Here is an 11,617-nt window from a genome sequence, read left to right as displayed (position 1 = left end):
AATTACTCTGATTAAAAGTCCTTCAAATACAAGGCTTAGAGTATCTATCGAGATTTTGTAAGTCTCCAGTATAAAAATACCGATTAATTGAATATTTTCAGCAAAAATCCCGATTTTTTTTTGTAAAATCGGCAGTACCTCATTAAAACAAAGTGTTTGGTAAAATCTAATGGTAGATTCATAAAGAAGGAAAGATTTTACATAGGAAATGGTACACTTTGCATACACCACTCTAAAGTATCACCAGAAGCTATTATTTAGACCACTTTTGAATCGAATTTGTGAGGTCGACGAAACGGGTGAAATTTTGGGTCTCTCTTTATTCTTCATCGAGAATTTACGTCTACTATATCAAATAGCTACTAATTGTTTAAATTTTTTACATTTAAATTCAAATCCATAGCCAACTTTTAATTTTTTGATGATTGAGTAAGAAATGTTTTAGAATTAAATTCCCCCTAAAGTCTACTCTATCAAATAGCTACTGATTGTTTAAATTTTTTACATTTAAATTCAAATCCATAGCCAACTTTAGATTTTTCGATGATTTTGATAATAGTTACAATACATATTATTAGTTATTTGTATTTTTGTTGAAAACGACAAAGTTTTTTGAAAACTAACAAGAGTAAGAAAAGTTTTAGAATTAAATTCCCCCTAAAATAAAATTATAAATTTTAAGACGGCCTACGGATAAAAAAATTCTGTCACATTTTAATGGTGCATCATCCCGTATCGACCCTTTAAAATGCTTCAATTGAACTCTACTTACTGTCGAAACCTTTCAAGGCCTATAACTTCACAGGAATGTAGCTTAATACAAAGGTAAGTTGGTTAAATCACCATATTTTGGGTTTCCCTGCTCCTGCTCTGTGCCGGTTCCTATGCGAAATGCCCTGTATATATTTATGTAATTCATATGTTTGTGTAGTCTCATAATAATAGTAATATCTCTACCCCTCATTCTACTCGCAAGGATTAGCCCAAAAGTCGGAGACATGTGCAGGAGAGGGGGTGGCATATTATTATTCAGTAAACCACACGAACACCCTCATGGATCATATATAATTATTATTTTATTTAATATCACACGATACAACGAATAACATTAATTGTTTGGTTGCGTCAATTTCAGACTCATTAAAAAATATTGTAGACGGAATTTTTTCTCATAAAATATGTACCGCAGATAAAAATATTACTCAACTACTTTTAGAACCTGGATTCATACGAATGTTCATTATTTATTTTGAATTGATTTCGTTTTCTAGTGATAGCGATAGAATGTAAATATTAACGGATAGCGGTGGAATTAATAAACATAATTGTTTTGGGAACCAATAAACGAGCCTAAAAGTAAACAATTGAATTGAAGCATTTCTTTTGTTTTGTCCTGACGTTGTATTCATTTGTTACCACAAACGAAGATAATAATATAAACTTTCTGCTTCGGACTAAGGTGTTTTTATTTTCTAAATGTTTTAAACAATGTATTTGTTTTATTATTTAAATAATATGTTTTTTCAAAGCATTCTACGATTAATTGAAAGTTGCATTTTCATTTAGAATTTATAAACTGTACTTGTAGTTGCTTTGTAAACGAAAAAATTTCTGTAAATGGTCCTATGGAGATAATTTAGGGAATAAACGTTTTGTTGAAAAATCTTGATCGACTGTTACAAAAGTAAACATCTTTTCTTTACAAAAACAATGTGTTTTCTCTTTGTAATAATAAAATGGCTTGAAATGAATTCTTCAGTCATTCAGTGACACATTTTTGAAACTTTGTCAAATAAATAGCTCGACAGAAGTCACAATCAGATGGAAAAACTGTTTGAAAACAGTTCGAGTTAATTCATAAGGTACGAAATACACATTTAAGCTTAATGTAAGTCTTGAGGTGTTTGAAATATACTAATCCCAATAAATTTTCAAACATGAGGGGGCCACTTTCTGATTTAAACACAAAAATGCGAAACGGAAACAAAGGCTAAAGCAAAGTTTATGTTAAAGGTTCTTTTGGCAATGCATGCTAATGTGGAAGACCGAGGCATTAAGGGAGAATGTACTCCTTTAATGGAAGCAGCTTCTGCAGGACACCTTGATATAGTCAGGCTGCTAGTAGCCCATGGGGCTGACGTAAATGCCCAATCCACATCAGGTAAATATACTGGTTAATAGATAGGCGGATCGCCCACAATAATTTTTGCTTATTTTAACCTAAACGTGAAATTGATTTGAGGCGATTAAATGCTGTTTTCTGTGAACTTAGACTAGTTTCATTCATCCCGTCTTACCTAATTGTAGTAGATTTCTAACTTAACCCAACATAACCTTTTCAATTTCAATCTAACCTAACTTTTAATAAAGATAACCTAACTTTTAATAAAGGTAACACACATCTGAAAACAAATATGACTGTTGTATGCCATTTTACAAAGAATTGCGTAACTAAAAATGTCTTTTCTCAGAAGTAAAGTGCGTCTCAAAAAATTTCAGAGTAGTCTTCTTCTTATAATTGCAAAATCGTGCAGCTAAATACACGCCGTTGTGTTCTTGCCCCACAGGTAACACGCCCCTAATGTACGGCTGTGCGGGCGGCCACACCGAGGTGGTGAAGTTCCTCCTGGAGAACGGCGCCAACGTGGAGGACCACAACGAGAACGGCCACACCCCCCTCATGGAGGCGGCGAGCGCGGGCCACGTCGGCCTCGCCAAGATCCTCCTGATGCACGGCGCCGGCATCAACACCCATTCCAACGAGTTCAAAGAGTCCGCCCTCACGCTGGCCTGCTACAAGGGCCACCTGGACATGGTCCGGTTCCTGCTGGAAGCCGGCGCCGACCAGGAGCATAAAACGGACGAGATGCACACGGCGCTGATGGAGGCCTCCATGGACGGCCACGTCGAGGTGGCCAGGCTCCTCCTGGATTCCGGGGCGCAGGTCAACATGCCCACGGATAGTTTCGAGTCGCCGCTAACGTTGGCGGCGTGCGGCGGACACGTCGATCTCGCCATGCTGCTGATAGAGAGGGGCGCCAATATCGAGGAAGTTAACGACGAGGGGTACACGCCGCTCATGGAGGCGGCGAGGGAGGGGCACGAGGAGATGGTGCATCTCTTGTTGGGGCAGGGTAAGTACCAAGTTTCTGTAAATTGTTGTTTATTTGGTTTGTCGTTAAATAATGCAAGGTGTCCTGAATAGTGTTGTGAAGGCGAGAGTGTTGTCTTTGGAAACACAAAAGGAAAACTTGTGCTTTTTTTGAATTTTTCTGTAATTTTGCGATAAACGAGCGGCATGTTGCATTTTAATTACTGCGTTGGTAAACAATGAAAAATATGGAAGGCCTAAGAGCATTTTCACGTCAAACATCTCACGTTTCTTAATTTTATAATAATTATATCATCTAGGACAAAAAATCGCAAGTCATTGCATTTATGCTTGATGAAATTTGTCCAAAACTAAATTCTAAAGCATTTTTACAAAATTAGCTCCGAATTGCATATCAAAATCTCGTACCAGTTGTTCAAATGAAAATTTTATTTTATTTTTTTTAAGATGGCTTTAACACCCGTTTAATTTAATTTCCCAAATCTCTATCGCATATTTTGTTGGCTGTGCTCGTCTAAATTGTAAAATACATAGTGAGAAACAAAATATTCCGGAATAACCTTTCCGTTCCACAATTTGTAATTCGATGGTCAAAAACGTGTACCCAGCCACATATTTTAACAAAGCTCCTAACCCTGACATCCCGCTGAATATTTATCGACGACTATAAGAAGAAATTTATACATCTGTTATTGTTATTTGTTGAACCATAGACAAGGTTATTGACTCGGTTTCCGTGTTCGAATTTTTTCCGCCGTATCGAGTTGTTTCCGATACTCTGAAATTAAAATTGTTTGGTAATGCCGCTGACCACAAAATAGATTGGTGTTTTTGTACGGTTGTGACACTTTTATATCCCCACATTCGCAACTTGTATAAACAAAGTACGTTTCGATATCGTCAAACGATTGTTGTGTACGAGAAATGTCCGCGCTTCACCATTTTTTGTAGTAAAAAGGAATTGAGTTAATTTTCGCGTTGCATTCGTCATTGAAAATAGCAAGTCGGTTGTCATTCATCAAATTCGGCTGCTGGCAAAGCGCCAGGACAGCTCGGGGAAAAGGATCAGAACATGGCATAAACATTTTTTAGAGCCAATACGTCTGAGTATATTTCGTGCACCGGAACTATTTCTAGATGATTCAGTTTCTAAGATTGTATAAATAGAGCGTGCAATACTTCAAAATAACTGGAATAGTAACTATCGTTTAGTCGTAATTGTCTCCTATTTGGAGTCCTTTATTTCAAAACTAATTCGCACAAACTTAAAATTTAAATAAACCGAACAAAATAAGAAAAAAAAAAGTGACTCATTTTCTAAAATGTCTGAAGATGTTTCACATAGAATGATGAAACGTTGGCTAATAATTAATGTAGTTACAGACAAATCAGTTTTTTTTTATTTCAACACCCTGTGATTTAGAAATGCATGCAGCATTTCTGGAGGTTCCTTAACGAGACATTTTGCCATTGTTTTGTGTTTTTCTGGTTACTTATTATTTTGGTAAAAATTTAAGTTGGCGTGTTTCTTAAATTTTGTTTTTACATTTTTGTACAGGTTAGTTGTAACTGTCACTTTGACAAGTAACTTTATATTCAGAGTTGCAAGTAGTTTTATTTGTGAATAAATACTTTGAAATATTATCGAATATTGATAAAAAGCACGTAAGGTAACAATTTATTAAATACTATCATTGATGAAAATGTTCTATCAAACTGACACTTTTTAAAAATTTTCAAAATGAAATAGGCTTAATTCTTAAAAATCTGAAGTTATTTTAACATAATCAAATACTGTTTTCTTATAAATTACACAAACGCAGAGGTGATTCTCAACTTCCTAAATTCGATTTTATCTTTATTTTGATATGATCTAGCTTTTGTATGCAACCAGATAATGATTATTATGAAAAATCCACTATTTTGTGTTGATTGAATACCATGTTCCAAACAATCCTATAATTTAAATGTAGATGTATCTTTTGTTAGAAGCAATGGATAGTAGCTTAAGTTAGGTTAGTTTAAGTAACCTAACCTAACATTTCCTTAACCTAGTCTAACCTAAGTTTCCTTGTAAGAAAAGCTGCCTCTACATTGAAATTATATGATTGTCTGGAAAATGTATTAAACTTAATACTTTTAGCTCCAAACAACTTCCGTTTCGTATATAAGGGATCAAAATTCCGACAAATAACGTTTAATTTTTCAATTTTCAAGAAAACCAGCATGCCGTTCTTATAATCACAAAATTTATAGTAAAATCTGCAACCGTACCATGGCTTTCAGATAGTTTAATTGATTTGTAAGCTCATTCGACAGGTGCGAACATCAATGCTCAAACGGACGAAACTCAGGAGACAGCCCTCACCTTGGCCTGTTGCGGGGGTTTCACTGAAGTAGCCGACATACTACTCAAGGGAGGCGCCGACATTGAACTCGGCGCCTCGACCCCCCTCATGGAGGCCGCCCAGGAGGGCCACCTAGACCTCGTACGTTTCCTCCTCGAGAACGGGGCCAACGTCCACGCCCAAACGCAAACGGGAGACACCGCCCTCACCTACGCCTGCGAGAACGGGCACACCGACGTCGCGGACCTCCTCCTGCAGTACGGCGCCGACCTGGAGCACGAGTCCGAAGGTGGCCGTACGCCCCTCATGAAAGCCTGCAGGGCGGGGCACATGTGCACCGTTCAGTTCCTCATCTCCAAGGGGGCCAACGTCAGGCGTCAGACTACCAATAACGACCACACTCCTCTCTCTCTGGCTTGCGCCGGGGGCCATCTGCCCGTCGTGGAGTTGTTGCTGAGCCACAATGCCGATCCCAATCACAAGTTGAAAGACAACTCTACGATGCTGATCGAGGCGGCCAAAGGGGGCCACACTAACGTCGTGCAGCTGTTGTTGGATTACCCGCACTCCATGCAGCCCATGATGCTGAACCAGCACCAACAAGGGGCTACGACGGCTACCAATTTGTCTATGCTTCCGGGGCAGGTTGGTAGCCGAGACTCACCCCTGCCCCCTGGAACCATGCCCCCCAACTTGCCCCCGCAACCCGTCAACTTCTTTCAGCCGCCTTCAGGTAAGTCAGGTTTATACTTCGAAGCGTCGGACGTATACAGTGTATTCAAAAACCGCGAGCAAAAGTTTAGGAAGTCAAAAATACAAATTTACATGCGTATTTCTGAAAAATTTGATCGATATATTTGATTTGAGGAATCGCCTTCAAAATATTTTCACATTTGCTGCATTTAAAAAAATTAAAGTCCGTAGAAATTTTACTTATTACCGAAAAATTACCCGTAGCTGTCCTGCAAGAAGTGTCCGACGCGGTGCGTATCGTCCAGCCGGAGGACCCCGCCAGCCCCTCGATAGACGTCAACTCGAAGCAGCAAGTCCAAGCGCAAGCGAACCGAACCCCCGAGCAACAGAAAATCTCGAGCAGCAGGAAATCCATCCTGCCGAAGAGCAGGTCGGCGGGGGCCGTCTTCGACGGCAACCTCACCTCGGCCGAGGCGCAGCAGGTGCGGACGCAGCCCCTCAACGATTTCGACGAGGAGGTGTTCTCCGCCAACGCCGCCATGGATTTTCTCAACAACAAGGACGAATCTAACAGTACCTTAATAGATTTCATTAAGAACCGCAAGAAACAGTATAACAGTTCCGACGAGGGCACCACTCAGAAGCAGCAGATTCTGGAGGAGCTGCACGTAAGTTGTCACGTTTTGCTCGGTATTCTGAACCTTGGGCACCAAACTCTCGGATGTCCAGGAATGAATTAACTTAACCTCGCACTAGTTTTTTGGAATGGGCCCGTGTACGATTTTTCGATTTTTGAAAATGAGTAGTCTTGATCGGTTTTGGGGTAATTGCCGCTTAAGAACATTTTTTTTTTGTCAAAATAATCGAAATTGTTCATTATTTGCTACACATATTGGAATATTACTTACACTGGACAAAAAAACTAGGCCAAATAAAAATACCCAGTATGGCAGCTGTAACAGTTGTTTTTTTTTTATGCATTTCACTTTCAATACGTCTGATATCACGTTTGCCCATGTCAAAATCATTTTGGAAACACAAGCTGTTAAATTTCTTTGTAGCTTCATCTAGAAACATTTACATACATGGAACATAAAAATTGTCATAAAAATACCCGGCGTGGCAGCTGTAATAGTGATTTTTTTATATACTTTCACAATGACAGGAACTTTAGTCCGTTTCTCAAACACGTCAACCAAATCTATCGTTTTCGGTCCTCTGTGAACGTTAAAAATGGACCACGGAGAAAGTTTTTTGTTGGACATCCGAAGTTTATAATTTTTTTTTTTTGTGTTAAACTCGCGTTAGAATCATCTCTACTTTAACTCTCCATACCTTGTTCACACCCTGTATGTACTCTTTAACATCTTTGTGCTGTCGAGAACAGTGGACGCTAGCTCCAAGGTACAGAATTACGATGGTTGTTTTTTTTGTAGCGCGTTGAACGTGAACTTCACGGGAAAACTCAGGCCCATAATCACGTATTTCAGTATGCCATTTCTCAAGAGCAGTGCCCCTCCACGGCCAGTACCGCACTGCCGCACATGCTGAACATCGACATCGCAATGCAACAACAGAAACAAGGTAAGGCCCGCGCCCGCCCACCCGCCGTCGAGAACCGAGCGGGGAGCGGAAGCGGTTTGTACCGTTCGTTTTCGTTTTTTAAGCGGAAGAAGCTCGTATAGATCTAGTTGTTTGTGTATATTGTACGATAACGTGACGATTTCTTTGCAAAAATTGGGTGTGGCGAGTATTTTTTATAAAACTTTTCAATTACGAGCTTCTTCTGGTGGACATTTCAGTTAAAAGAGAAATTTTAAAAAGTTCAAGGTCGTTTTCCATCTGAAACATTCGTAGTAGTTAGTTTTTTAGAACAATCGTCATTTATGGACTCCAGTACCAAAATAGTATTCAGTAGAGTCGTAAATAAATCAGATCACGATTTTTACCGCTAATTTGATAAAATAATGTACGTACGTGTTATTTGCATGGAAGTTGTAAAGTGTCGTTCATTTCGCATAGTGTTACAATATGTTGGGTTTGCACGCAATCGGTTTCCAGTTGAGGCGTGTCGGTGCTTGTCATAAGCATACAAGTTGAAGAAACGTCGATTATTTTCATTTTTTATTCCAATACGAGGGCAGAATTCGACCTGAATACATTCTTTAGTGTGAATAAAAAGCACCTATCTACCTATTGGATGTTATATTTATAAGAATATTTTAGTGTTTACCGAAATTGACAACTTCATAGCATTTATAATGAATGAACGCCTCATCACTGTTTATAATATTACTGATGATTCATTGCAACGTTTCAACCCTTAAAAGCAACCCTTAATGAGGAATTGACGAATTTTTACCTGCTTCAAAACACAACGTGTGTGTGTTTGTGTGTGTATTACGCCTCGGAAACTATCGGAAATCAAGCCATTTACACGATCCGACAATTTTCACTGAATAATACAATTCGTTTTTTCAAGATAACTTTTTAAATTTTTAATATTTTTCATCACTCCAAAAAGCAATTTGCAGGAAATTGCTACAAATCGACCTCTATAGTTGAAGGGTCGTGAACTCTTCGTTTTCGAAATTTTTAGGTTTTAAGGGCTCAAAGAAGGTGGTCCTTACACGCAAATGCAAACTAAAAAATGTAATATCTCGGTTAATTTTTGCCTACAGAAAAATTGAAAGAGAGCAAAAATATTATAAAAAAAGACCTTTAAGTTTGAACTCTTGCATTTTTCACTTATCTTGTTTAGTTTTTGAGTTATTTCGAAAAAAATGACATTTTTTCAAAATTTAAAGTTTTTTTTCATTATTTCAAACTTTTTTTTTAATTTAGGAATTCTAAACCAGTTAAACTTGCAGAGCCTATTATTAGTACCTAAATAAAGGCAACTGTACATGGATTACGCTTAGATTCTATTTTTATGGTTCAGCCATAGATTTTATTGTTGATTTTTTTCTCCGAAAAAATGAGATGACCATTTTTTTCAAAAAGCATTTTAAAGGTCCTTCCAAGCACTTTAAAAAAGGTTATATTCATTTTCTTCAAAAAATTAGTTCTTTCGCCATTATTTTACGGTAAAAGGTTCAATTTTACTTTCCGAATAATAAACAGTCACCTTTAGAGAGTGATAACTCTGTTATTATTACATCTACGGTAATCAACAAAAAATTTATCGATTCATTATTTCAAAAGCTTTATTTTTGCTTTATATGGATTTTTGGATAAAACGCAAGGTTTTCAAGTTATTTATCAAAAATGGTTGAAAAACATGCACTTTTTAGATGAAAAATCAACATTTTCAATCGCAAATAACTCGAAAAAGTTAATTTTTGAAAAAAACGTTATTTGCTTAGAATTCATACCTACCGATTTTTGAGATTAAAATGGGTGCCTTCATTGCCACCCTCGAGAAAGGGTGGCATTCACTCCCAGCGTGAAAACACACATCGGCACTACCTTTATGTGCGTTACGAACTTGTAAATGACGATTGTAATGTTTGCTCTATTTTTAATATTTTTAAATTTCTTGTACCTCTGAAATGGACCATGGTGTAATGGTTTTGAACTGTATCTGCATGTTTTTTTTTCTTTTCTTCGATTATACTTCTACAAAATCGTGATCAGTTTGAAAAAAAAAACTTTTAACTTACCACACCTTCAAAACAATTTTTATGGCCGAACTTTATTCAGTTTAGACTTGCATGCTCGTTGTTTCATTCAGTAGTTGGTACTTGGTTTTTGTGTGCATGCTACGAGATGGCATGCCGCTTCGATGCATGAAAAAGTCCCGTCTCGTCACTCCTACCGTCCCCAAATTGTAGCTAAGGTCTCTGATAGGCTGCTTATTATTGTCAGGGCTGGGTACAGGCATGCTGTCGGGTGGTACAATCTTTCCCGGACAAAATCTACAAGTCCACAATGCTTTCTACACAGGAGGCACGACCTGTCTACAGTCGCCCGCGACCAAACTAACGGTAACGGGGGACGCGACTACGGCTTACGCCCAACAGAGCCAAACGCAACAGCCGGCTTTCTATTTCGCCCCCCTGCCGACGTCCGTCGCCGTGTCTCTGTCCACTGCCACCAATAACGCTGCACCGACGGTAACCTCGGTGAATTCCGTCACCACGAACCAGCCCATCAAGTTTCAAAGCGTTACCTCCCATGCTGAAGTCAGTCAGGTCGGTATCGGTCGGGAATTCGAAGGTTCTGGGTTCCTAAATGTTTCTTTCTCACTTAGAATACAGCAATAAGTGATCGTCCCAAAGCAAAGCCAGTATCGAAGAAAGAGGGCAAGAACATCAGGAAGCAACAGCAGCAGCAAGCGACCCAACAGCAACTCCAACCTCAGACGCAGGCTTTCCAACCGAACCTGTACGGCCAGCAACCGACTCAAGTCTTCGGACAGCTACAGTTGCAGCAGTCCCAACAGTTGCAGGTGCAACCGCAACAGTTCCAACAAACGGATAACAAAACTATCACCCAGGAAATTCTGAACATGCCAGGTTGGTTGTGAAAGAGGAAGTCGCCGGTTATTAAATAATGAAACTAGATATCTGTTTAGGTTTGGACATTGACTCTCTAGATCAGAATCAGCTGGTTCTGAAGGAGGAAAATAACCAGGAGAACATTTTGACAGCTTCAATTTTGCAGCAGTTTCACAATACATCCATCCCTTCCATAAGGGCCACCTTTGTGGGATCCCCGGTAAGTATTTGATCCACTAGTTCGTTTTTCCAAAATGCTGTCATGGTGTGTCTCTATCCAGCAAAAGACAAGACTAGAACTGTACGATCATACTCAAGACGGTAACAAGGTTACCAAGTTGGAACTCACCGAAAAAGACTTCTCTTCCGTGGATGACGTTGTCCAAACCCTTGAGTCCTTCAACACCACCGATGTCAGCGAGCAGAGCCTCTCTCAACACAACCTACAGGTACAAATATCTCAGAATGACAACTTTACTCGTTCAAGGCCATTCGATTAGCCCCACATCGGGCGCCGAACGGTCTCGCATTGCAAAATATACTCAATTAATGTTTCTTTCGAGGTTCAGCCGTACCCCAGTGCATTGGACGAGTCAATGATAGCCTCCCTGACTGCGCAGCAAGACCTTCCCGCACAAACCGACCTGTCCAGGGTGGAGTACTTTGCGGTGCCGGCCAACGGCGCCCAGGTTCCGGTACACGCCCTCTACCCCTACGAATACCTGGGGGCCGGCTTGCAGAAGGATCAGCTTTTCCAGGCCGGGTTCCAGGCGGGCTACAGCCTCATGCAGCAGCAACTAGGTAGGTGGCCGTGTTTCGGTGACGATTTTTTTAATTGGTTTCTGGTTTGGTAGTTTGTATTACGGACCACTAGGCGTGTACAAATTTTAATAACGACGGGAACACCTAGTACTGTCGTTATTATGGTTCGTACGAGCTTCCGTCATCGCTAGTGTTCACTTTAC

At 39.4% G+C, this 11,617-nt stretch overlaps 1 protein-coding gene across 13 annotated transcripts in view; it reads left to right on the top strand.

Annotated features, from left to right (window-relative positions):
* The window catches only part of LOC108917841 (ankyrin repeat domain-containing protein 17), a 52,640-nt gene that overhangs the window by 30,460 nt on the left and 10,563 nt on the right, over positions 1-11,617 (top strand). For 7 of the 13 annotated variants that reach the window (XM_023455208.1, XM_023455202.1, XM_023455200.1 and 4 more), the window contains 10 exons: positions 2,014-2,161; positions 2,568-3,134; positions 5,420-6,193; positions 6,418-6,821; positions 7,590-7,737; positions 10,021-10,346; positions 10,406-10,670; positions 10,718-10,872; positions 10,934-11,101; positions 11,216-11,453. In XM_023455208.1, the coding sequence (XP_023310976.1) occupies positions 2,014-2,161; positions 2,568-3,134; positions 5,420-6,193; positions 6,418-6,821; positions 7,590-7,737; positions 10,021-10,346; positions 10,406-10,670; positions 10,718-10,872; positions 10,934-11,101; positions 11,216-11,453 (3,193 nt within the window). The remainder of the gene's footprint in view (positions 1-2,013; positions 2,162-2,567; positions 3,135-5,419; positions 6,194-6,417; positions 6,822-7,589; positions 7,738-10,020; positions 10,347-10,405; positions 10,671-10,717; positions 10,873-10,933; positions 11,102-11,215; positions 11,454-11,617) is intronic. The other 6 variants (XM_023455220.1, XM_023455198.1, XM_023455204.1 and 3 more) reach the window with 5 other exon arrangements.

This window comes from Anoplophora glabripennis, unplaced genomic scaffold, assembly GCF_000390285.2.
Source record: "Anoplophora glabripennis isolate ALB-LARVAE unplaced genomic scaffold, Agla_2.0 scaffold17, whole genome shotgun sequence".
NCBI classification, from domain to species: domain Eukaryota; kingdom Metazoa; phylum Arthropoda; class Insecta; order Coleoptera; family Cerambycidae; genus Anoplophora; species Anoplophora glabripennis.
The sequence above is the reverse complement of the archived record's forward strand: the minus strand, read 5'-3'. Positions and strand labels throughout refer to the sequence as shown.